Source organism: Atractosteus spatula, chromosome 1 (genome assembly GCF_055471065.1).
Source record: "Atractosteus spatula isolate fAtrSpa1 chromosome 1, fAtrSpa1.hap1, whole genome shotgun sequence".
Taxonomy (NCBI): domain Eukaryota; kingdom Metazoa; phylum Chordata; class Actinopteri; order Semionotiformes; family Lepisosteidae; genus Atractosteus; species Atractosteus spatula.
In genome coordinates this window covers 15,065,786-15,089,695 of record NC_142706.1, presented here as the reverse complement: position 1 = coordinate 15,089,695, position 23,910 = coordinate 15,065,786, and the positions used below count along the sequence as shown (strand labels likewise).

Below are 23,910 nucleotides of genomic sequence, written 5' to 3'. Positions count from 1 at the left end.
CCCTGAAGATAATTTCTTGATTACATCTGCAAACAAAGTACAACTCGTTCTGTAGTTTTTAAATGAAATGAATAGTTGGTGAAATAAAAGAATCAAATTTAATTCTTATTTTTTCTACAATGACTTGGTGACAGCAGACATGATGGCTCCCTAGTGGTTCATTTCCTGTTTTTACACAGATCCTTGGCTGATAATAGGAGTGATATAGTTTTGCTTTATAGAGCTTGGGTTTTCTATAATATATAATAAAATACAATCTATAGTTCTTATTTTTATCACTTTTATGCAAAGTGTTTTTCATGCTTAGATATTATGATCAGGTAACGATACTACCACACAATAATAACACAACTATTACATTCAGAGACCTTGCATCATATGAGATATACAAAACTAATAAGTCTGTCAAAGTTAAAACCATTTGTTATGAGGTTGTTGGCTCATGTGTGGGCTATATCGTAAGTCGACCACATTGTAGTTTCCAAAGAATGGTGCTAAACATGAAAAAGTCAACCAGAATTTTCTCAGTGTGATGTACAACGGAACTGCTGTTGCTTCCCAGGCACCTGAAAGCGTCTTACAATCCACCGTCCAATGCCTCAACTCTGTTGTTTGTGGTGTGGTAGTATGGCATGAAAATAAACATACTGTATACAGTAGGGTTTTCTAGTGGCTCAGTCATTAATGACACTCATTCTGTAGTGTAGTTAGAGCTATGATTCTGATATCAGTTTGTGTCTATTTGATTGTAAGATTCCTCAGGTTTCAGTCCACAACTGGACTGGACCATCAAAGAAGAATTGGGATTATATGAATGGGGATCTGATGGGTTTTGATACAAACTGCAGTTTTGTTTTAAGGAAACACTGTTGCAAACAATTAACACTGAGGGTGCTTGCAAGATTCAAATCCAAGTTCTTCTTTTGTGCTAGAGTTTAAAAAAAATTAGGACAAGATACAGGTATGTCTCAATATAAAAAAGAGGTAGAAGTCTTGATGGCAGATGGTAGGATGAATGCATGCTGTCTTCATCACTCTCTCTGCTCCTTGGGTATGCTGGGCTGATTAACAGTTATTGGAGTATAATGAGGAATGTTATTCAAAGAGTTTCAAAGAGAACATTGAAAAAGAAAAGTACCACACCATTAGTCTTTTCCACTCACATTTAGTATTAGTATTTTTAATGGTCTTTTAGAGGCATTTGGTTTTGGTTAATGTTATCACAAGCCTTTTACCTGCAATTAATTGATACAATACATATGTATTCATACCTTGAATGTAATAAGAACAGAAAATGCATAACATTTATATAAAAGAAAAGAGGATAGATTGGTTATTGTGCCCTACTGAGAGGAAAATAAGAATCATACACTAATCTTAATAAATTTGAACAGAGTACAAATAAAGTACATTGACGTAAATAAAGTCCAGAAGATACAAGGGTTACATTTATTTGCACCCCTATAGTTGGTCATAGTGTTTTGTAGAACTTCTATGGCATGGATTACTTGGACATGACACCTCCAGTGTTGTGCTTTGAGGTTCTGGCACTTCTGAGGGGGAACTTTTGATCATTCATTCAGGCAGAATTGCTCTAGGTCATTTGTACTCTTTGGTTCTGTTTATGAACTGCCTTGCACAAAATTTAATTAGATTGAGGACAGAAGATTGAGATGGCCATTTGAGAGCATTTATTAAGTTTGGAGTTAACCATTTCTGTGTCAGTTGAAATTTATTCTTTGAATTATGATGATGAATATGGATGAAAAATTCTAGATGGCACTGTAGATACACCTGTAAAAGCGTTCAATTTGGGAATTAAACTTTGATTCACTTTAAATGTGTATGCATCATTTGTAATTTACCAAATGGCTAATGATTGAAAGGGAGTGAATCGTTTCCTAAGGCACCAAGGATTCACTTGGTGGTGTTTTATCTGGCTATCTTTGAGAACGTTTAAATTAAACAATGCAGTGAGACACAATGGAAGTACCATGGAATGTATCTTTGCCACCTTCCTTATTTTGAGACCATTTCCCATTATTGCAACTGACCATATGCTCCTCCAACACAATTAAAAGGGGTGATTTTTAGGATGTTTTTGTATTGATTTATATCAAAATAGATTTTTTCCCCAAGTATCTCGTCCATGAATATGCACCTAGTTTTGTTTTCTTTGGCTTCCTATCTTTCATATAATTAAAAAGTACTCCATCTAATGCACACAGTATTGCATGTCATCTGTCCCAGCCATCTCTCTGATCTGTGGTCCTCTTGTGTTCCTACACAACAGCTGTCCTCCAGTCGAGATCTACTTGTAACTCCTCTGGATAAGAGAACTTGCCTGAGGGATGCCCCTTCAACTGTATCTTATTCAGACCTCTCTCTGGATCTCCTGCCTGTTGCTCTTAGAGAGGCCCCTATCCTCTCCTTGTACAGATTGAAAGTGAAAACACATCTGCAGCCTCTAGACTTTCTTGATCTGGTCGTGGTTTAATATTTGTGACATTTTCCATCAAACTGTGTCTTTTCTAATTGTAATTACAGCTCTACTTGTTATTCTTTTGATATTCTAAGCCTGCCTGAGAGTTGTTACCTTCTAGTAAATCTTATACATTTATTTCTGTAAAAAGGGGAATTTTGCCATTTCAGTATTTGAATTGCCATGTACTGTATGTGTTTTTATGCAAAATAATATTAATTTATTTTTGAGTTCCCAATGTTCTGTTTTTCATTTATTGCAAGCAGCTTTGTTCTGTTTTAACTTTGCAATGGTGTTCACTGTGATTGAACGGTTCCAAGAAAATAATAAAATGTTTGTTAAATTATTTTTGTTTGCTCTTTACTTTGGCAGGATAGCAGCTGTAGAAGTCCAGGCCCAAGTTGAAGTGTTTCAAGACGACAGACACCAGCTGACTGAAACTGAAGCAGTAGTAAGTACATGAACATTTCAAAGCTTTCCTTTCCGAAAAGTGAATTGACATTGTAATAAATTAAGTGACCATTTTATGTGTGTTGTTGACAAGAGAGCTCATAACAATAAAGGTAAAAACAATGAAAAGGCGTTTGAAAATCCTTGCGCTAATGCCTATTTGTTTTATAGTGGTGTTAGACCCAGGAGGGAGGACACAACCTGAACTCTGACTGAAAATTGTTTGACATATGTTGTTTTTTTGCTCAGGAAAGTCCATTTATCATGGCTTGTGGGCTATGAAAATCTTTTTAAAGACACTTCCCTAAAATCAATACATATCTCCTGCAGACATTCACCAAAGAAAACTCAAACTAATATTCAGTCCCCTCTTTTACTCCATTCATACTGTAGTTAGAGCTAAAGAGACAAATAGCTTGTAAGTGAATACATAGGAAAGTATTGTCTGTTTACTTGCTGTCTACAATTGTAATGAGAATATTTTGATATTTTCAAACACATTAATTTAAAATGACTAGTGCAGCATAAAATTTTAAATTACCTCACCTAATAGTTACTGAGGTAACCTTTTGTAAAAATATAATAGCACTGCATGGGAACTGTAATTTGTTTTGTATTCACTTGTCTTGGATCACCAGATTGGTAATGCTTTTCTGTCATTGCTTTTGTTACTGTGCATAGCATCTATGAATACTTTACATGTATATGCCAAGAATATTACATATTAATTTTGCTTTTGCCTTTATCATACTGCATGCATGTGCAGTAAATTGTAAAAATATAAGTGGAGAGCAACATAGTGGTTTAGTAAATATGATTATCTACAGCAGTCATTGAAGATGAGGGACTAGAAAGTGGAGACAATGCATCACAGATGTTGTTTAGAACTGGTACACTATTGCATTAAGGGAGGAACGCAAGTGAATTTTTAGCTGGGTGGATGATAGAAAGGAGGACATTTGACCCATCCAGCTTGTTTACTTGCTAGTAGTTAGTTGGTCCAAAGATCTCATCTAGGCATATCTGGAAAGAAGCTGGATTGTCAGCTTCAATAACATGTCTGGATAGCTTGTTCTAGACACCCACAACCAGTTGTGAAAAAGCCTCTCCTGTATCAGTTGCAAATGCACTTCTCAGTAGATCCTACTTGTGTCCTCTGGTTTGTGTTTCTCTGTTGGTTCTGAAGGAGTCTGTTGGTTTGACTTTGTCAGTGCCTTCGAACATATGAATCCTAACATTCTGTTTGTCTTTGTTGTTGTTTTTCCATATTGTATAGAACTTCTATTACTTCTATACTTTATATATACCACTAGTATTCTATTAGAAGATAAAAACAATGTACCAGCATGGACATTTAGGTTTTTGTCATAGTTTCTTCAAATGCAGTGTTTCCCACAGTTACTATACCTGTATTTAACACTTTGCACTTGTCTTAAATACCATCTGCCATCTGTTTCATGACTTACATCTTTTACAATGTTTGCTAGTCCTCTTATTTTGATATTGTCTGGTTACCTAAAGGAATTGAGAGGATTCCTATTGTATACCAATAATTATACCACCATTCTTGTTTTAAGTCCTTATCTGTATTTTCTGTTTTCTATTAATAATTCACATTTCAATTACATAAGCATTTCCTTGAATGTTTACTGCTTGCAAATTAAGGGTTAATGTATAATTTTATGTACAGTTTCTGACAATCTACATATAACATATCAAATGCTTTATTGCTATTGCTGCTGTTACTTGTTCAAAAACGTCTAACATTTGAAACAATCTAAGTATCTAAATCTATGTTGACAGTGTCCTAGAATCCAAATGTCAGAAGTACCGCTATTCTAATTCTAGTAACTAACTGACAAACCACAAATGAAAAGGGATTATGAGAGGTGATACACGAAAAGACTAAATATTGGTTGTAGGAAGGGGTGGAGTGATGAAAAGAGTGGTGTGACAGTGGCAAATCTCTATATGAGCAGGTTTAGGAAGCCTGTGAAGAGTGTGAAGTAGAGGTTTAGCCTGAGAGAGGTAAGGTAGAGAGAACTCCTTAAGCAATATGTTATTCAATAAGCTGAGCTGAAGAGAGGTTGACAAAATCACAAAGACCTGTCAGAATGAGGGGCTTTACTGAAACATGAGCAGAACAGAAAAGAACAGATTATTTTAAAGTTGCTTAGAAACATACTGAGCCAGGGAATGTCAGGCAAAAACGCAATATTAAGATGAATGCCAGGATTCCTACTGGAATATTCCTACTTGGGCGGAGCGGTGGTACTGTGGCTAAAGATTTGCGCCTGTGGCTGAAAGGTTGCTGGTTCAAATCCCGTGGCCAGCAGAGGAATCCTGCTCCGTTGGGCCTCTGAGCTAGGCCCTTAACCCCAACTGCTCCAGGGGCGCTGTACAATGGCTGACCCTGTGCTCTGACCCCAAGCTTCTCTCCCTGTCTCCCTGTCTGTGTGTCTGTGTCTCATGGAGAGCAAGCTGGGGTAAGCTAAAAGACAAATTCCTAAAGCAAGAACTTGTATATGGCTAATAAAGTGATCTTATCTTATTATATACCGTATAACGGCTGAGATAGCACCAAAAGCGATTAGTGATATAAAGGGTGGTGTGTAAGAAGGAGGGAAGAGGAAATTAGATTCTGAAAGGTAGAATTTGGGAAAGAACAGTCAGGAAAAAAAAGAGAAAATGTTGTAAACATTAAAAAGTTGCATGGCAACTTTACTTTTAGTACTTATGTTCATAGACCTTTATCTCCCCTTTGTCTGAAAGTTTTTTTGCTTTTTTTCTTTACTGTCATTTCTACACCTTTTTATTAGTTTTCCTCTCAAAGACGATTCAATCCCTACAGAGTTTTGTTTCCACTTCAGTGGTCTAGATAATACAAGAACAGAAATTACCTCAATAAAACCATTTTATGGTCAAAGAAAGTATTTCTTTCTGACAATAGAACCAAATGTTCTTCTACAACTATTTGATATGAATCTGTACAGTACTTGTGCTTCCCCAAAAATCTTCCCAGTCTGCTTAAAATGACCAAAAATATCATGCATTTCTTCAGTAAAGGGCCTTTATAACTGCCTGTTTCTTATTTATTCTAATTTCTCATTTTTGTCACAAGATTTTTTTAGAAATGAGTAAATTTTATATTATTGGAACTTTCCTATTTTTATCAACAATAATGTACCTGATCTCTAATTTGGGTGTAAGATATACTGAGCGTAAACATACATTTATGCATATACAGGTATGTTGAGTGTGTCCAACTCAGGATTTGAGTTGATAACCTTAAAGGTTCCAGAACCTTAACCACATGTTTGTGTAGGTATCCACATGGCTATGCAAAAAGCTAAGTCATGTTGTTAAAATTCAATGGCATTTATTAAGATAAATGCTTTCTTCTATTTTCATACATTATTATGGGACAAACTAAAAAATATCCCTTGTAACAAAGTGAACTGTGGAAATCAGCAGGAGAGAAAATAATTCCATTATCTTTTAATAAAAGAGAAAGTGTATGATCCCAGGTGAGATAGAAAGAATTGATGTCTGAAAACTTGAATTGTTTAAAATGAATACTGCATTATAATACCTGAAAGAATTAAATGTCACTGAATGGTAATGTATTTATTAAACCCTTTCTGTAACAAATCAAATTGTTTTAGTAATTGTCAGAATTATGGAATCTGTGATAAGATCAGGTTTAAAATAAAAAAAAATAGATCAAAGTCTCTTTTCAGCAATAAAATACACTAACATATATTCATGTACTGTATTTATATAGACAATATGTCATCTACATAGAGTAGTGGATGCTAAAGACTAAAGGAAAATGACATGACAACTGTATAGAAGTAAAAGTCATAGTATGTGAAGCTTATTCCATGATGTCTTGCAGCCTGACTCCATATTCCAATAGGTTCTGTTCACAGGATTCTGAGGTGGGTATGCAAAACTGGTACTACTGAATATTGACTTAGTCAAGACAGAAAATTAAAACTCTCCAAAAGTGATTTTTAATTTCTGTATTAGAAAATGTCCTATACTGTATAAATAGAGAAAAGAGTGCTGCTGTAACTTTTAGAACAGTAAGCTATAGTATGGATTAGGCAAAGGGATATCAGAAGTCACAGTTCCTATGGATGAAGCTGGATCACGGTTATACTGTGGTGGTTATGCTGTAGCCCATGATTGCTACAACTTACTGAAGTACTCCTAAAAGTTTTGAAATATTTGAATATTGAATGTGAAAAAATACCATAGTCTAGCCAAACCCTCATTTAGGGTGGAGCTGAGACATGATTTAAATTCTTACAGGTTATTTGCTTAATTTGTCTGGCTGAGGAAAGCAACAACCTGTATGTGAGGGCAAGGCTGAATCCTCCCAAAAGAGAGATCCCTTAATTCTGATGCAAATTTCTTCAGAATAAAAATAGAATATTAAGGAGCATGTGGTTAACATTTCAAATGAATAAAGGGGGTATGAAAAGTGCAGTGGAAGTCTTAATACATTTCCAAGCTAACCTGTGAGAGTGCTGAATTCTGAGCATGCTCCTCTAAAGAGTATTGTTTTGAGTGAAGGTGAACTAGGAGTTACTGAAATAACTCCAGACGGAGCTCGGGATCAGCACTGCATTCCTTCTGGATGCTCCATGTAGAGCGTCCTCAGAATGCAGCGAAACAGTTTGCAAAATGTCGATGAGAAATTCGGAGGGGGAATTTGAAACTTTTTACAAAGCCAAGGGGCTCTCAGCCATTTCTTTTGTAGGCAGATATCCGGGACAAAAGTAATGTAAATTAGACATCGGCCTTTTGTTAATAAGTACATCAGGTTATTGACGTGTAGCAGCAGTTAGTTGAAAAAAAGAAAGGGCCTATTCCAGATGTTATTGACTCATTAAAGATAATAATGATAAAGTCCAAATTTTTGGACAATAAGCATCCATTTCATAAAAAAAGGAAGAAATGAAATTTATTCTTTCATGATTGAGCACATGTCAGTTCAGTCCCAATAACTCACATGTAGTACAGGACAGGGTGATTAGTAACTGCCAACCTGGAAAATGAAACGTTGCTTATTTTTGCTAAAGACATTATTCCCTAGGGAATGTTCTGTATTTCGTGGAGTTATGAGTTACTGCAGACTGTGTCTTCCGTGTTGGCTGTCTGAGGAATTGTGTGTGAAGGAAACTAAAATGTCAGAGTTTACACTTGTTAAGTAAAGTAAAGAAGCTGGGGAAGCTGACAGTGTCATTTGAACAGACAATAATAGTATGGTCTGTTTCTCACCCCAGCATGAGACTTGACTTGAACTAATATAAAACAAGATGCCTGCATTCTCATCACCTATCAAAGGCAGACCTCAAATCACAACTTTATTTTTTTGCACTTTTCAATATAAGACCTGCCACAACAACCTTGATGTTTATGTGAAGACAAAGTTCACAAGGCTGAAACTATGCTGCTCAAACTACAAATGAAGAGGGTGATCTTTTACTGAAATCTCTATATACAGTAAGCCATTCTTGTTTTATGGTAATTTTCCTGACAAGTAACCAAACTCTCTGTTGAATATCTCAACACCATCTGTTTAATTTTAGTGACATTTAGCTTAATCATAGGAGGCTTCTCAGAGGAGAGGTTTCAAGTCCCTTATTAAAAGAGGTTTATTATTATTTTTACTTTTTCAATCCCTAAACATTGTGTTATAAAACAGCTTAAAACTTTAGCATATTCCTTTGCTAATATGAACACTAAATGTGTTTGTTATTTTGGCCTCATGTTTATTAAGCAGGTGTTCAAGCTGTTTTTGTCAAGCATATCTAATTAAGTTTGGGGTATCCTGAAAACAAAGAGAAATGACAGAGCAAGCTGTTATTTTTGAAGATTTGTAAATACAACTAGAAGGGAAAAAAATGACAAGGCAGAAGTATGAAGCAGAGGAAACAAATTTAGTTAAATGATTAGTCTTTTCCATGAAGAGCAAAATATTCCCCATTCACCTCTAACTATTGCTCAGTGGCTTGGGGATCATTCATGAAAGAATGACACCTTCAAAGTAATGCCTGGCTTTTAGACCATCACAAATTCACAATATAGACCCATTGAGGCATTGCTTATTCATTTCGCCCCATGGAAAGCTTTTAGATATTCTCAAAGTTAAAGCATGCTCCAGAAAAGGACAAATTGACCATCAATCATTACATAAATTGAGCATAATTCATCTTTGATGTTTTTTCATGTTTGACTAGCCAGCCTCTAATTTGCACTCTGCCATGGGGTCCTATATCATTCTTCTTTCTTAAGACAGAAAGGACAGTGCTGTCTCAGACTGTCTTTAAGAGGTGATACAATTTTATAGTGGTTCTTCCTTCGGAGGACAAAAAGTTGTGTTTAAGGTTTTTTACTGTGTCTGTTGTCTTTGGAAATCGTTTTCAATCATAATGAAAATTTCCGCCACATCGGAATTTTTTAGAACTTGTTTAAAAGTGTAAATTTAATTTAGATGGATGTAATGTATTTCATGACTCTTCCTGGTAGTCCTTTGAATGTTGAATGGAAAACTGCATAGTTAGGAAATCAGAGTCTGTGTCTATCACTTGTATGCCGTCATTCCGTACAATTATAATTAACCTATATTATACAGAAATGCATTTGATTCATTAATGACTTGCTTAAGAGGCATGACCTCCTGGTTATACAAGTATTTAATAAAACAATTACATGTGAACAGCCTCCCCTTGACAGCATTGTTTTTTTTCCTCATAGTATATAGCTGCCTTGTCTTCTGGTGACCTCAACACTGAGGAATATGTTTATAAAATTGGTGGATATATCCAAATAAGTGATTTTTATTAATCCCATTTTATTCCACCATTAGATTTAAGTCTTTTTATATCATTCTTGCTGGCAAAATTATGTACAGTATGCTGTATGAGTCTCTTATAATCTTTTACATATTGTATAAAATAGTTCATTTTTAGAAATGAAGCTAATTTGCAATCTGGAAATGCTTCGTCACCATGTTCACCAAATTCAGCCATTACTATTTTTAATTAATGAAATGTAATCCATGTATTTTAAATGACAGAGAAAGAAACAGCACAGATGTTTTGAAACAAAACTATTAATTTTATGAAGACAAGTTTGTGCTTTCTATGACTATCAAAACGAAATATTAATTGAAGAAATTGTAAAATGTGAAATTAATTTGAACCTTTTTTATTAGTGTATAGTGGCTGAGGTGGAAAGCTGTTTTGAGATGAAGGACACTTTCACTATTGAACAGAAGGTGGCGCCAGTTACTAAGCACAGCTGCATTAAGGACAAGTCACATTCACAGATCATGTCCTCTCCATCTTGTCATAAAGATTAGTGTACCTTGGGATGGCACCTTGTAGTAACTTTCCCTTTAGTCAGTGTGTTTTTATCCTGCAAAAGGTTCTGTTAAAGACTGGAGAAAAAAAATGTTTTTTTTTCCTTCTGTGGTTGACTTTAGGTTTTAAAGAGAGAGACATTAGAATTAAGTCAAGAAAAGTTCACAGTGTTGATTTGGCAGTGGCTCCTTTGGTACCATACTCCCTGTTGATACAGTATGCTTATACCAATACTGTATAAGCAATATACCAATTGTCATTTACTGGCTTTCCTTTACAACTTGCAGCAGTAAACTCTTATGGGCCGCTTGGTGCTAATGGGCTAAGAGAAGGCAGTGAGATGTACTGTAGTTCAAGTTACATACTCACATTTTTAAATCTCAATGCCTGTACAGCTGTGGTTTACCATTTGTATATCTTTCAAAGCTTTTCTATAACTTCAAAACATCTTAGTTATTGATGTATACAAGCTAATTTTTTCTTCATAGTTCTCCCACAAATGTTTAGAAACATCTAAGATGACTAGGAAGTGAAATAAACCTAATGAAACCGGTTTGAGGCAATTTAAAAGCAGTAGTTTAGCTATACAATGCTTGTACTTCCTTGGCTATGTACATTTTATGACCAGGAACCTCACCCTATACTGTACACAGTAACCATGTACAGTATATGTTTTGCATGTGATAGTATGCAAAATGAATGCTGTTTTTTTTTCATTTTGCAATAGATAGTGTGGATTAATATTTCTTGTAAAGGAGTGGTTTGCCTGTGCAATGTCAAGTGTGCATCATCAGTGCTTAAAAGCAATATAGAAATTGTAAAGGGTAAAACAAAGGTGATATTCTGAGATCGCTTTGGAAGATTCAATAAGGTTGTTTTCCTGGATCGGATCTGTTCTCATCACTGAACTCAAGTCAAGTGAACTTATCACTTTGTTGTTGTCAAGTTACGTTGTCTCCTGATACTTGCTTTGTCAAGTCTGTTTGAGTTGTATATGAAGGCTATTGATCCCTGTGGGAGCACTGTTAACCATTGGAAATGTGTAACATGGGAGAAGACTAGAGTGACATGGCTCCCTCTTCTGTTCAGATTCAGTTGTCCTAGAGAGAGGCTTGGCCTTAGAATTTTTTTTTGTCTTTTTGTCCTGAGCATATCCTTTAAATTGGGTACAATGTAGCATTTCAGGAAAAAAAACAGAGCACAGGGAGTCTTGTAGTTATTTGTAATCTTCATCTTTCTTAGAATAACAAAACTGCAAACAAACCAAAACTGCAAGTTTTAACAACAGTAATAACTTGAAATACATACATAAAGCATATACAAAGCCTTGTGTTTCTTACTAGTGCCATTTACCAGATTTCTGTTAAAGAAACAGGGCTATAGATCACACTACTTTCATGACCTCTAATTAAAATAAATGCCAAAATCAACTAACACACAAACATTCAGACGATAATGTAGGAAGAAAATGTTATGGAAGGAAAGTGAACAAAGTGAAACCAATGCATCAATACAGTCAGTATCAATAAGATAAAGCAGTAGGAGAGCTGGCATATCATTTGTCCCTAGAGTTGGAATAAACTTTGGCATGGTCTTCAAAATCTCTATGAAGTAAAAATAGCAACATCTCCCCTCTAACTAAAACACATTCATTCGAATGGATGGCCATGCCCTTGAGATCTATGAAACCACATTTTATTCTGGCTCCTACTAATTATTCTTGTTCAGAATGTTAGACTACCCAGGCTGAAAGAATGACAAACTGAATTAAAGAAAATAGTGATAAAACATCAATTTAAAATATACAAAATAAAAACAAAATAATTCGATCCCTTTGCACATGTCACACAATAATGGGATAATACAATATTTTTTTACAGATTTGTGATTGTAATTGACTTTCAGTTAGGCAATCAAAGCTTACAATTAGATCAGAAAAGTACATATAGTAAGCTGTTGCAAAATCTGTTGTTCTTATCTATCATATTTTGCAGACAGATTTCCCATAGCAGTTGGTTGATTTATAGATCAAGAAAAATAAGACCAATAAGGTCTGAATTTCCTCTGAATAAAAATAATGAACTGTAAAAAATAATGTACTGAACTGCATGTCAAGAAGGGGAAAAGAAGGTGAATGAGCTGCCTTTTTCACCTTAACCACAGTATGCTCCCTTTCAGGTTAGCAATGATAGACAATTGAAAGAGATCTGATTCCTGTGGTTTCCAGAGTCATAGCTCCTCTGAATAAAAATATAAATACATTTAAGTGTTACAGTATATGTCTTATCAATAAGGCCACGTTCATATATATTTTTAACTGCTTTTCAAAACAACATTAAAGTAAAAAGTCCTAATCCTATCAATTGCTATTCCACTTTCCGTTTGAGTTATTTTAAGACATATTTAAATGGAAGCCCTTCAAATTTGAATGCCATCTTTACCGCAGCGCCAGTCAATGGTTATTTGTAAACAACTGAAGCGTAATGTCTGCACTTTATAATGTAAAGATATAATCACTGTCAAAATGCCACAGCAACATCATGCAGAGCAACTGCAGGGATTGACAGAGACACTAATCAGAATTTAGAGTAGGTTCTGATTGCTTATGCATGATGGATGTTTTTTTTTCCCCTAGCATTTCCAAATATTTTTTTGTTATTCTTTCTGTACTCCATTCAGTATTTAACTGGTAGTTTTGTCCAGCACAATATTTCTTTGTGCCTCCAAAACTGTAGAAAGTAGGACATAAACAGAAAAGGTTCAGGTCACGTTTGAGTGAAATGAAAGGATATTTTATTCTTGGAGGCTTGGAGTTCAGGATTTGAAATGCTGTGTTGCTCTATGGTGTTCAATGTATGGGGAGAAGTCATTCCATATTTTTGTGTATGTGATTGGACCACGGATGGTTTATGGGGCCTTAGGAAAGCTGGAAATGCAAGAAACAAATTCTAAAACATTGTCGCTTCTTCTTCGGTAACACAGGAACCAAGTGAGCTTTTCAATATAAATCTGAGATATGCTTCTTTATATAAGCTTAAAAACAAATAAAATGAATATAGAATTATTACAGAATTGACTATGCTCTTCCAGGACATGTTTTTACAAAGGAGTGCTCCTAAGTCATTGGTGAATTCTTCACCAAAGTTTGCAAACCTTTGTCCCTGCAGTGTGGCATTTCATTATATACTATACCCAGCAGTGATGAAAATGGTTTGCTGGTCGTCCCAGTCTATTAACTGTTGTGAGTGTAAGGCTGACAGATGCTGGCAGTCAATAAAATCTTCTTAAAGATTCTCATTGATTTTCCAGGTGCAATCAGGTTGCCTTACAATGTTCTAAGTCAGATGCAGAAGCACGAATATCTTGAGCTACTTTGTAATACAGGGGAGAACAAGGCCCTTACATCTTACACACTTCCCACTTTTCTAACCTCTGTACCGAACTTACTGCTTTTTAAATTGATGCCACTCTCAGAGGTACTGTACATAATACCCTCCCCCCCTCCAAATATGAAATATAAAATAACTCAGTGTTGAGTAGAGATCTATAGTAGTGTATAGTTCCTGGCAAAAATTTTAAATCCATACATTTTAACTGTGCTCTACATTGGAATGCTAAATAATAATTATTCGGCCTTTTCTTCTCATAAATATTCTTATATTTAGGTGAGATTAACAGAATAGAATTAAGGACTAAATCCTCTTATCCATCTATTGAAAGAGAATGTCAATCCACTGCAGTCAATATAGTGTTGAAAATTACATTAACATGTATTATTAATATTAGAATCAAATGGTCCTTTTTTGGTCTTTTTGAAAAAATGCAAAAACATACAAGCAAGTAGTCATACAAATAAACTCACTACACATTTTTATAATCATTTTTAACCATTTAATTTTGAACATCATTGATGTGTTGCTCTTTAGAAATGCACCACATAATTAGATTGCTATGTAATTACCTAATAATAAGATTGATACTCAAACTGTCTATACTTATTGAAAAGCAAAACCAATTAAAATATGTTGCATCAATTATTGCAAGAAATAAATTATTATTAATAAATGATTGCCTTTTAGTTAGTCTTATCATACTATTGTTCTGTTCTAGTTCACTGTAACTGACAAAACCTTCTTTTTCAATTGAAATACTTTTAGAAACAGTGCCTTTGGGACTGCACCTGTAAACAGTTCTGCAAGCTTAATTGGTGTTCCTCAAAGCTATTTGACAATATATCAAGCTTTTTTGTCATTGAGTTTTGTTTTTTTTGGTGTGTGTTTTCTTTTTTAGCATGCTGCAGTGTAGTCCTCAACCACCTGGGGAAAATATCCATTCATTTACAGCTCCTTGGATGGTAAATCTGTCTCATTTAATTAGCACAAGACATTTGAGAACACCCTCTTCTCCTTTCCTCCTGACACAGACAAGCACAAATCTTTTTTAGCTTTCAATAAGAATTGTGTTGTTTCAGTGTAATTATAAATACAAAAGTCTGTTAACTCTTACTTAGTTTGAGTCTGTGAAATGATGTGGGTCCTTCCCTTGTGTTTCAGTTGTACTGCTTTTGCTTACCTGGTACTTTCATGCTTATCTGACTTTCTTATGCTGAATCATGAGCTGTGGATTAGATGTGGCTTGTTTTGGAAATATGTAAAAAGATACAGATACAGTAAGAAAGAGAGGAGAGCCTAGCTAACACTGAAAGAAAAGCCACCTTGTCATTCACTTACCTGTCTCTGACGTAAGGCAGAGAATGTGTAACTCCACATTATGCAAAGGAATATACTGTACATACGGTATCTGAAGCATATCGTGATCACAGTGCTTTTCATATTTGTCAACAAAAGTGGTATAAATGAGACAAAAGTGAAGCTGAAAAGCACTTACCTCTGAAAACATTGTTCTCTATCACTGTAAAGCATTTTCTCTCACTATCTTGACTACCCTCAGCCCTTGGAACTGTTTGCATCTGAAGTATGACACAAATAAGCCTTGCGGTTTTTCTTCTCATCTCTTGTCTGTTGTGCCTTCTTGGACTAACTACATTTTTTCTTGTTTTGCTGTTTTCTGTTTAGTTTTTTTTATTTTCTATACAAATCTTCACACCTTTCACCAGCTGGATGAAACAGAAGCAGACAAATCAAATGTCAGTGCTAGAACTGAACTGATACCATATGTAATGTTAAAGACCATGCATATTCTTTACTGATTTCAAGAACAGGATCTGTTTAGAATTCAATATTAATTATTAGGACATTGCTTTTTTTGCATTGGTATTTTTAATCATGTACAGTATATTCAAAAACAGCAGCTTATTAATCGTTCTGTGAATAGTGTTTTTGGGATATTGTACAGGCAGGCAGGCATTATTATTTAGGAAGAATATCAGGCTTTGATATGCAATCTGGTCTGTAACTGAATTATCATAATTGTAAAACAAAATTTGGTTTTAAATTATTCTGCTTGGTTTTTTTAAACTTAAATTAATTTACTCCAACTGGCTGGAGAGACAGCCAATTGGCCCATGGCTCTCTGATGGAATGATCACAGATCAAATATGTTTCAATTATATTTATTTCTTTTACACTTATATATTTACTCTTCCCTGTGTCCCCTTTTTCTTATTCTCAGAATTGTGTGGTGACTCTAATGAGATTACATTTGTTTGCTGTATACAAGCCATGCTCACATATGCACGAGTTTGGTACTAATATTGATCTATCTCTGTAAATAGTACCTCTGTGCATTACAGTATATTTTGGTGTGCTGTTCTCCTGCAGTGATGCTTGTACAGAATGACTGCATATCATCATGGGCAAATTGGCTTGTGACGGTTTGCACAACAGGCATGCTGATGGGCCCATACCGTTATTTCACCAGGCCCAAAGATAGACTATTCTATCTAACTGGAGTAAGATCCATTTCAGCTCATAGAGACCATTTCATGATGGACTTGTTTACTTGTCTAAGCTACAGAAGGAAACAGTTGTACTCAGATATGTATTTTCATAGACTCTTTGAGTCTTTTGTTTTTCCAAATGAATGCATTTGTGAATGTAGATATTATAGTTCTTAGTATATAAAGTATTAATGTACTTGTTGTGGTCAATCCCTGGGTCTGTCAAGAACTTTTTAAATCTTCTTTGCCAAGCACATATGCTTTCTGGGTAATGAGCTTCTTTCACATATACTGTGCTTTATTGGCTATCAATCGATGAAGTTGCTGCAAGTTTACAGGGGAAGAATGTATCAGGATTAATTTATTCTAAGATTTTAATATAGCTAGAAAGTATCTCAGTGTAGTTACAGCATCAACGTAACCTGGTACACTCTGTACTACTTTGACCTAAATTTTTCCACATTACTATATGTTCGAAACATGTCTCACGACCTCAATATTTGTGTACAATTTGTTTTTTTATTAAGGCATTGACAATATAGGCTTCCAAAATTGTATACTTGCTAAGTATACAAAGTACCTCTTTGTTTTTTGATAAGTAATAAGATTATGTGTTATTCATCCTGTGGGCAAGTATTCATTGTATGACTGTCCTATTTGATGTCTGAAATTAAACAAATATGTTTTGCAGTTGTTTATATCGAATACAGTTGAATACTGTAATCCCTTTGGAAATCTTTGCACTATGCACTGACTTCAATAATTATTAGTTATTTCCTGCCAAAGGAGGCCTTTTTTCTAATGTTTTTTAAATAAGAAGGTCAGAACAAACCTTGTTTATTTTGTGCACCCAGGGCTAAAATAAGTGACCTTTAGCTTTGTGAAACTGAAAAATATAGATTATATATTTCTTTTTAGCTAAAATAACTTACCCATGGCACTTATATAGATAAAACAGTTTGATTCAACAAATTCCTGTATCATTTTGGATCTTTCTAAATATATGTTTTGTGCTGCAGGTGCAGGAGACTTTGATGTGATTTTGTGACTCAGATAACAGTCTAATATAAGTACCATGGAGTACAGTGGCTTAGTATCCTATGTGAAGGGGAAGTAAATCACATGTTTGGGATAAAGATCACCATGGAGACCAGATAGAATCATTCTGTCATGTTCTACGAATGTGCAGGCCCAATACAAAATGGCACTGAACAGGTAGCGATGCGTACTGCAATTGAACTATATTCATTCAGTTTCTTGTCTTTTTATAAAATGAACTTCTTAAGATGAACCACACAATAAAATGAGATTGCTATTATCATTGCATTTAAATGCAAAATGCACGTGCTGCAGATTGATTTATCATTTCCCTATTTAGAGAAGTGAGTAGATCTCAGTACACACAGGTCAATTATCAGACATTACACACTTGCTCCATAGCATTTCTTCTTTCAAGGGAAAGTGGGATATAAAATATTCTCCCCCACCCCTACAGTCAAGGTGTGCATCCAGTCCTTTGAACTCTTGTGTGTATACACTGTGTATGTACAGTACTTTTTGTATTTAATTGCTTGAGCAAACTGAGAGCTACAATAAATATCTGGACACCTGAAAAAGGCTCCACAGTCAAAACATTGTGTTTCTTTTCTTCTGTTTTCAGCATGGAATACTTGTTCCTTTGCATCTTACGCATGCAGACGCAACTACCTACTTGAACTGATACAAAAAATATGTACAACCCAACTGTTATGTGCTAGTTTTCATGGTTTTAGTGGCGATCTTTATTTTCAGAGTAGCGCAGCATCTCTTAATGTTTCTGTTTTTCTGTTAAGGAAGATAGGAATGACATACAGTATTTCAGTCATGACCATTTGTTTTCTTGTTGCTAGGTTATTGCAAATTAGTTCCTAGGTACTGTTTTATGTATTGTTTTTTTTTCTTTTTGTGCTAATTGGATCAGTGTGTTGTTTCTCTACAGTCATTTGACTGAAACTAGTGCTCAAAGGAAAGTATCCCCATTGTATGCATACATAAAAAGGCATTCTCTTGATCCTGCAAAAAAATTGCCCTCTGAGCCTTGAAACAAAATCTTTAAAAAAACATTGATATGAAGTGGAATACTAACTAGTGATTTCAGGCATATTCCTCTAATTCAGGCTATTTAATGAAAAAGCCTTGGGGATTTAAGAGGCAGTTGAAGTAAAATAAATATAAAATACACCGTAGAAGGCCTTAAAACTCAGACATCTTTAAATTTCTCAAATGAATTCTTCACAGACTGTGTGACACTTTGAGATATGTATTACAGTGGTATTTAATTTGCAACACAATCTAATGTACTAAGGCTAATTTTATTAAGATAACCATGATTAGATGCATACTGTGGAATTATTCCCTTCCTAGATAACCTGACTAGAGTAATGGTTTATGAAGTTTACGCTGACTTCCCTGTATGATTTTTTTTTTCTTGTGCATTGTATTTAGGGGAAGGAACTTTTAATTCTGTAGAAGAATTTTGTAGAACCTATAATTTTTGTTAATTTTATTTTTTGTTTGAAACCTTAGTAAAAAGTACATTGCATACACGTATATTGGAATAAGAAGCAATAATATGCATAAAAATGTTTACAGAATTTTGTAAATGGCTTTGAATGACTGCCTCCTGTTTTTTTTAGATTTGCTCCCATTTAGCATCCTGTTCTCTATTTGACTCTTTCTTGTTTAAGAAAGGCATCAGAAAGCTATTTTCATTAGCTATTTACACTTCAAACTCCAATTGGCGTGTTTTTAAGGCTTATTCGGTGTTATTGTTGTTGGCTTTATTAGAAGTACAATTTCTCCCATAAAATGAAGCAAGTGATATATTAACACAAATTCTACCTCAGAACTGGATGACATTTATTAATTGAATAAGTTATACTGCCTCAGGATGCTATTTCCCTCCTACTGTCTCTGGACACTAGTAATTACATTGGCATTTAGCTTCATGATAGAGGATTTCAATGGTCTTAACTAAATTACTTCTAAGTATAGGCAGCAAACCAGGAAAACAATGAATTTATACCTATGTACACTGTGTTTATTTCTTTTTTCTTTTTTGCTTTCATTACTTTGAGACATACATGTATGTACAAATGTATGGGTTATTTTAATCTAATACTTCTATACCATCCAAAGTAAAATAATAAGAATTCATTCCACCCTTCACCCTCAAGTCCAGTATGGGAAAAATGTGTATATTTCTTGCTTTTTATTCTTTTGTCCCTTTTTCCATTTCTAAAATTTTCAAAAATATTAATTTTATATGCTTTTTCTTTTCTTTTCAGGCACTGCATTTGAAAAGACAGGTTGAGAATTTAAGGTTTCGGTGATCTGACCGTCCACTAAGCAGCTGAGGACAAAATATATAAAAAAAACAAGAATAAAAATGTTTATTAGTTCATCTCGTTATGTATACAGATTGGTACTCTTTTATAGTCACTTGTTTATTATTATGTTTTTTTTTCTTTCTAAATAGTTGTGTAATCAGATTAATTGCATCTACAGTAGAGGTTATAAGACCATTTTCTATTATATGCTTAATCCATTCAGTAAGAGCAGGTACCTATAGCCCACAAAGTGACAGGCACATGTTTAGATAATCATTTAATATAGCCCAGAATGCAGTTTTAGTAAATTGACCAAATAATCGAATAATCCAAAGATCCTGACAAGGCAATATTATACTTATGGGTTTACATAAGTCTTATTAATCTCTGTTAATAATAACAACACTTCTGTTGCCACTACTACTATTACTACTGACAGTTCAGTGTTTTATTCTGAGCACAATGCAAACTAAAAAAAAAATAATTCAATGTCTAAATGCCAACTAAATTTCAGTTCCAGAATCACATAAGATGCCTTCTTCTCTAACAGAACCATTGCTGCAGGGTCATCCAGCTGTGCTGGGACACTCATGTCTTGCTTTCTTTATATTGTTGTGGTGTAAAGTGAATTTATGTTCTTTGTTCCTCAGTCCCAGTGGAGTTCTCCTTTCCTCGTGATGACAGCCCGCAATCATTTAACCAGAAGTAATTACACTTCTTGCTGTTTTAATGACAGCAATTCAATCTTTCACTGTAATTTCAGGTGTGAAATTCATCATCCTTTCCTGGGCCTGAGATACTTATTAACAATACAATGAAGTCGAACAAACAGCCATTTAAAGACTTCTGCATCACCCTGCTATACATATTTGCACAGCTGCTAAGAAACAAACAAACATGGCTGCTACTAGACCTTCTCTGGCTGAATCTTATCTCCTTCTTATTAAACAGGAGTTTAATAATAAGAGTGAAACCTCACCGTATTTGAGATAACTAAATGCATAATGTGGTGAATATAATACCAGCACAATATTGCCACTCTCCTAGTCGAACAGTCAGGTAGTTGCAAATGTTTCCAATTATTATTACTATTGTCAATATCAATAATTTGTACATGATTTGGAACTATTTGTTATTCAGATGTGTACAGTACAATGATGTTTTGCAAATGCCAAAATTGATGCTAAATCAGGAGTTAATAACACCGGCATTATCATTTAAAAATGCCCCTTGTGTGTCTTTAGATCAAGAAAGATGTCCCTTCTGTTCTTAGTCCTCTAAGATAGGATCTAGGATCCTCTGGTTTTCAGCAATCTGTTGTACAGTATATTGTTGGAAAGGATTAATGTCCTGTTCTGAAACATATGCTCTGTTCTTGAGGTGATAATAGGTGATACAACCAGCGCCGCCCCCTAGGGCATGAAGGTGGATGCTGTAGGTGTTACAGACTCAAGAGATAGGGTGTCACAGTTCAGGGGGAGTGGCTAAGTGGAACAGGCAGAACACAGGCTGACACATAGCCAGCCTGAGGTGATACCGTGGCCAGGGTCTGGAACCAAGGGCCATACGTGGTGTGAGACCCATCAGATGCGGTCTGGATTCCTGTGGCTGGGCACCAGTGGTTAAATGCTGGCCTGCTACTCACAAGGTCCAAGGTTCGATTCCTGGAGAAAGGGTTTCATCAGGTAGTGGACACTTGAGTCTCATGGGATGCAGGCAGGTAGGCTGAGGGACTGTAACTTTGCAGTTATTGATGGTTTAGTTAGCACAGATAGAGAAATCAAAAGAACACTACTCCAGTGACTCTGTTGCATTATGTTTTTACATCAAAGGGGTGTGTAGTTTGCAAAGGGACAGGCTGAGCTTTATTTGCTTACTTATTCAAACCCACAAGCATTAAAATAGTGTATGGGTTGACTGCTTCAAGACAGCAAACACACCAAAGGTTAAAAGTCATTTTTATTTCAAATGAAATAATTAAGGTTCTGCAACCATCTAATGAGAAGTTTAACAGATATAAACATCAAACAATACTGCTGGAAAAAAAATGCACAAGCACTGCATGTTTTGGAATGATTTATATATCTTTGCTTTTTTCGTGAAAGTGTATTCAATATTTAAGAGAATAAGCTGGCAACAAGAAAACATGCTAATAACATTTTTTGATTACAGTGTCATTAAATCCCTTAATCAATGGGGCTAGGTGAGAACAACACATTATTTCAGACAGAGATGTGCAAATCTTATCCTCAAGGACCACAACCTTGAAGATTTCACAAGTAATTGTCTGTTATCAACTAATTAAGACCTAAAGAACAAAAAGTAATTTTGACTTCATTTCCAAATAATTCGTTCTTAAGTAAAAAGTATGGAAATAAAGCTGTGGGGCCCTGCGCTTGTCAAAGATTGGAGTTTCCCACCCATAATTTAAAATTTCTAAGATGAATCACCCCTGTCAGCATCTTTAATAACTTTGGCAGCTTCTTTCTAGATTCATATGGCATTTAATTTTTCTTCTTCTTTGGAAAAAAAAATGTAAAACAATTGCAGTTCTTTACATATTTATGCAGTTACGTAAATGAATATTCACACCCTACATCTTAAGTAGATATGTACTTATATACTGAGAGGCATTAAAATGCAACAAATGATATTGCTTCCAGTCCTCATGTGGTGCATTTTTAATGTCTTTGTACATAATTTTTATTTAGCAGAACAGAGTTGTCGTTAATTTTCATCCGTGAGCAGCCCTAGGCAGGCTGTCTTAGCATTTTTGGCAAATTACAGAGGGGTCAGTGTCCTTTGTCATCAGTAAGATGTTCTTAATGAGCAAGAAAAAGGCAAGCTTAATCAAATACAGGACACTTTTGTCTATTGCAGGTTGATCAAATAGCTGAGTTTTTTTAAAATCATTACATTAAAGAACTCACCTTAATTAAAAGAGGTGCACAGAGCAGATTAAGGATACTTTGTTTACCCTGTCAATCACATTTAAAATAAATGCACCATTCCTCATTTTTGTACCTTGCTTAATGATCACAAAGAATTATGCAAAACCATACTTTAACTGCTGTTGTAATTTTCTCTTTTCTAACATATCCAGTAAAGCATCAGGAAACACATACAGAAAAGGTTTGTTAAGCATCAGAGAGAAAGAAGTAAACCCCAGATCTTAGTGCACATAAAATGAGATTTCAAATGTAAAAAAAGGTACAAGTTCATGTAGAATATGTTAAACAAACAATGAGGCTAAGACTTTTATTTTAGAACTGGAAATAAACTTATTTACATCTGTCCCAGAACCCTGTCTTGGGTACTTCAATCAAGTTCACACATGAATTATTCCAGATAGACCTTCAAGATCCAAGTTCTCCTTCTGGCTTTGCTGTATATGCAGATGGCACATAGACAAAGGACTTTTAAATCTTTAAACTTGTTTAAAGCCCCTGCCTATACTGTATCTACCCTCTTACTGTTACTGCAAGGGCCTCCAGAAAATTTGGTACAGTACAGGCAGGTAACAGCTAAAACATCAGTCTCTTAATATATTGGATTTTTTTACTGTGATCAGTTAAACAGGTGATTGGCTAAACAAAGTAATTGAGAGAGAATTTGTAAAAAAGTTTGAAATATCCTTCAATCCTCAAGGACCATATTTCCCTTAAAAGGAACAAATTACCTGCTTGATTGATCAATAACTTCAAAGTAATCCTAATCTTTAAAAGACAGGTGATTTAGGGTGACCTTTAAGACTAACTGGATTAAGACTTTCCTGGAGCAGGGTTGAAGACAATTCATGAGTTTTACATTAAAGATCTATAAATAGGGACAGGGATTCGTTTTAGAAAGAAAAATGGCATTTCAGATTAGAATTAATTTTGTGTGCTCTAAAACTGAATTTTGCTGGAGAACTCGATGGTGTTTCTAAAATTAATATGATTTGCTGCAATTTTATTAATGGTCCTGTCATGCATGCTACTTCCAAAGCTGTGTTCCTTAAAAAAATAGTACTGTCCTGAATTCTGTAAATCCTAATGATTATACAGTAATATGCATATTTTATGCAAAGTAATTTAAGTTTGCTTTCGGTAATCCAGCATGCATGAAACCACACATGGTGATAACTGCAGATTTGTTGCTAGTTCCCCCTTTAGTGAAATCTCCATTGGGATCTCATATCTGTAATTCTGACCTGATGGAGATAAGAAACTTGAATTTGTAATAGCTTATCACACTTAGAGCCTAGGGTTTTGAGACTTAATTAACTGTTACAAATACAGGCACCACCTCTCAAGCAGTTAATTATAACCTGATTAACAATACAGGTCCTCCATT

The 23,910-nt window shown here is 34.8% G+C and overlaps 1 protein-coding gene across 1 annotated transcript in view; it reads left to right on the top strand.

Annotated features, from left to right (window-relative positions):
* The window catches only part of LOC148840666 (glucosidase 2 subunit beta-like), a 220,523-nt gene that overhangs the window by 38,388 nt on the left and 158,225 nt on the right, over positions 1–23,910 (top strand). The window contains exon 8 of the mRNA XM_088915225.1: positions 2,855–2,933. Within this exon, the coding sequence (XP_088771351.1) occupies positions 2,855–2,933 (79 nt within the window). The remainder of the gene's footprint in view (positions 1–2,854; positions 2,934–23,910) is intronic.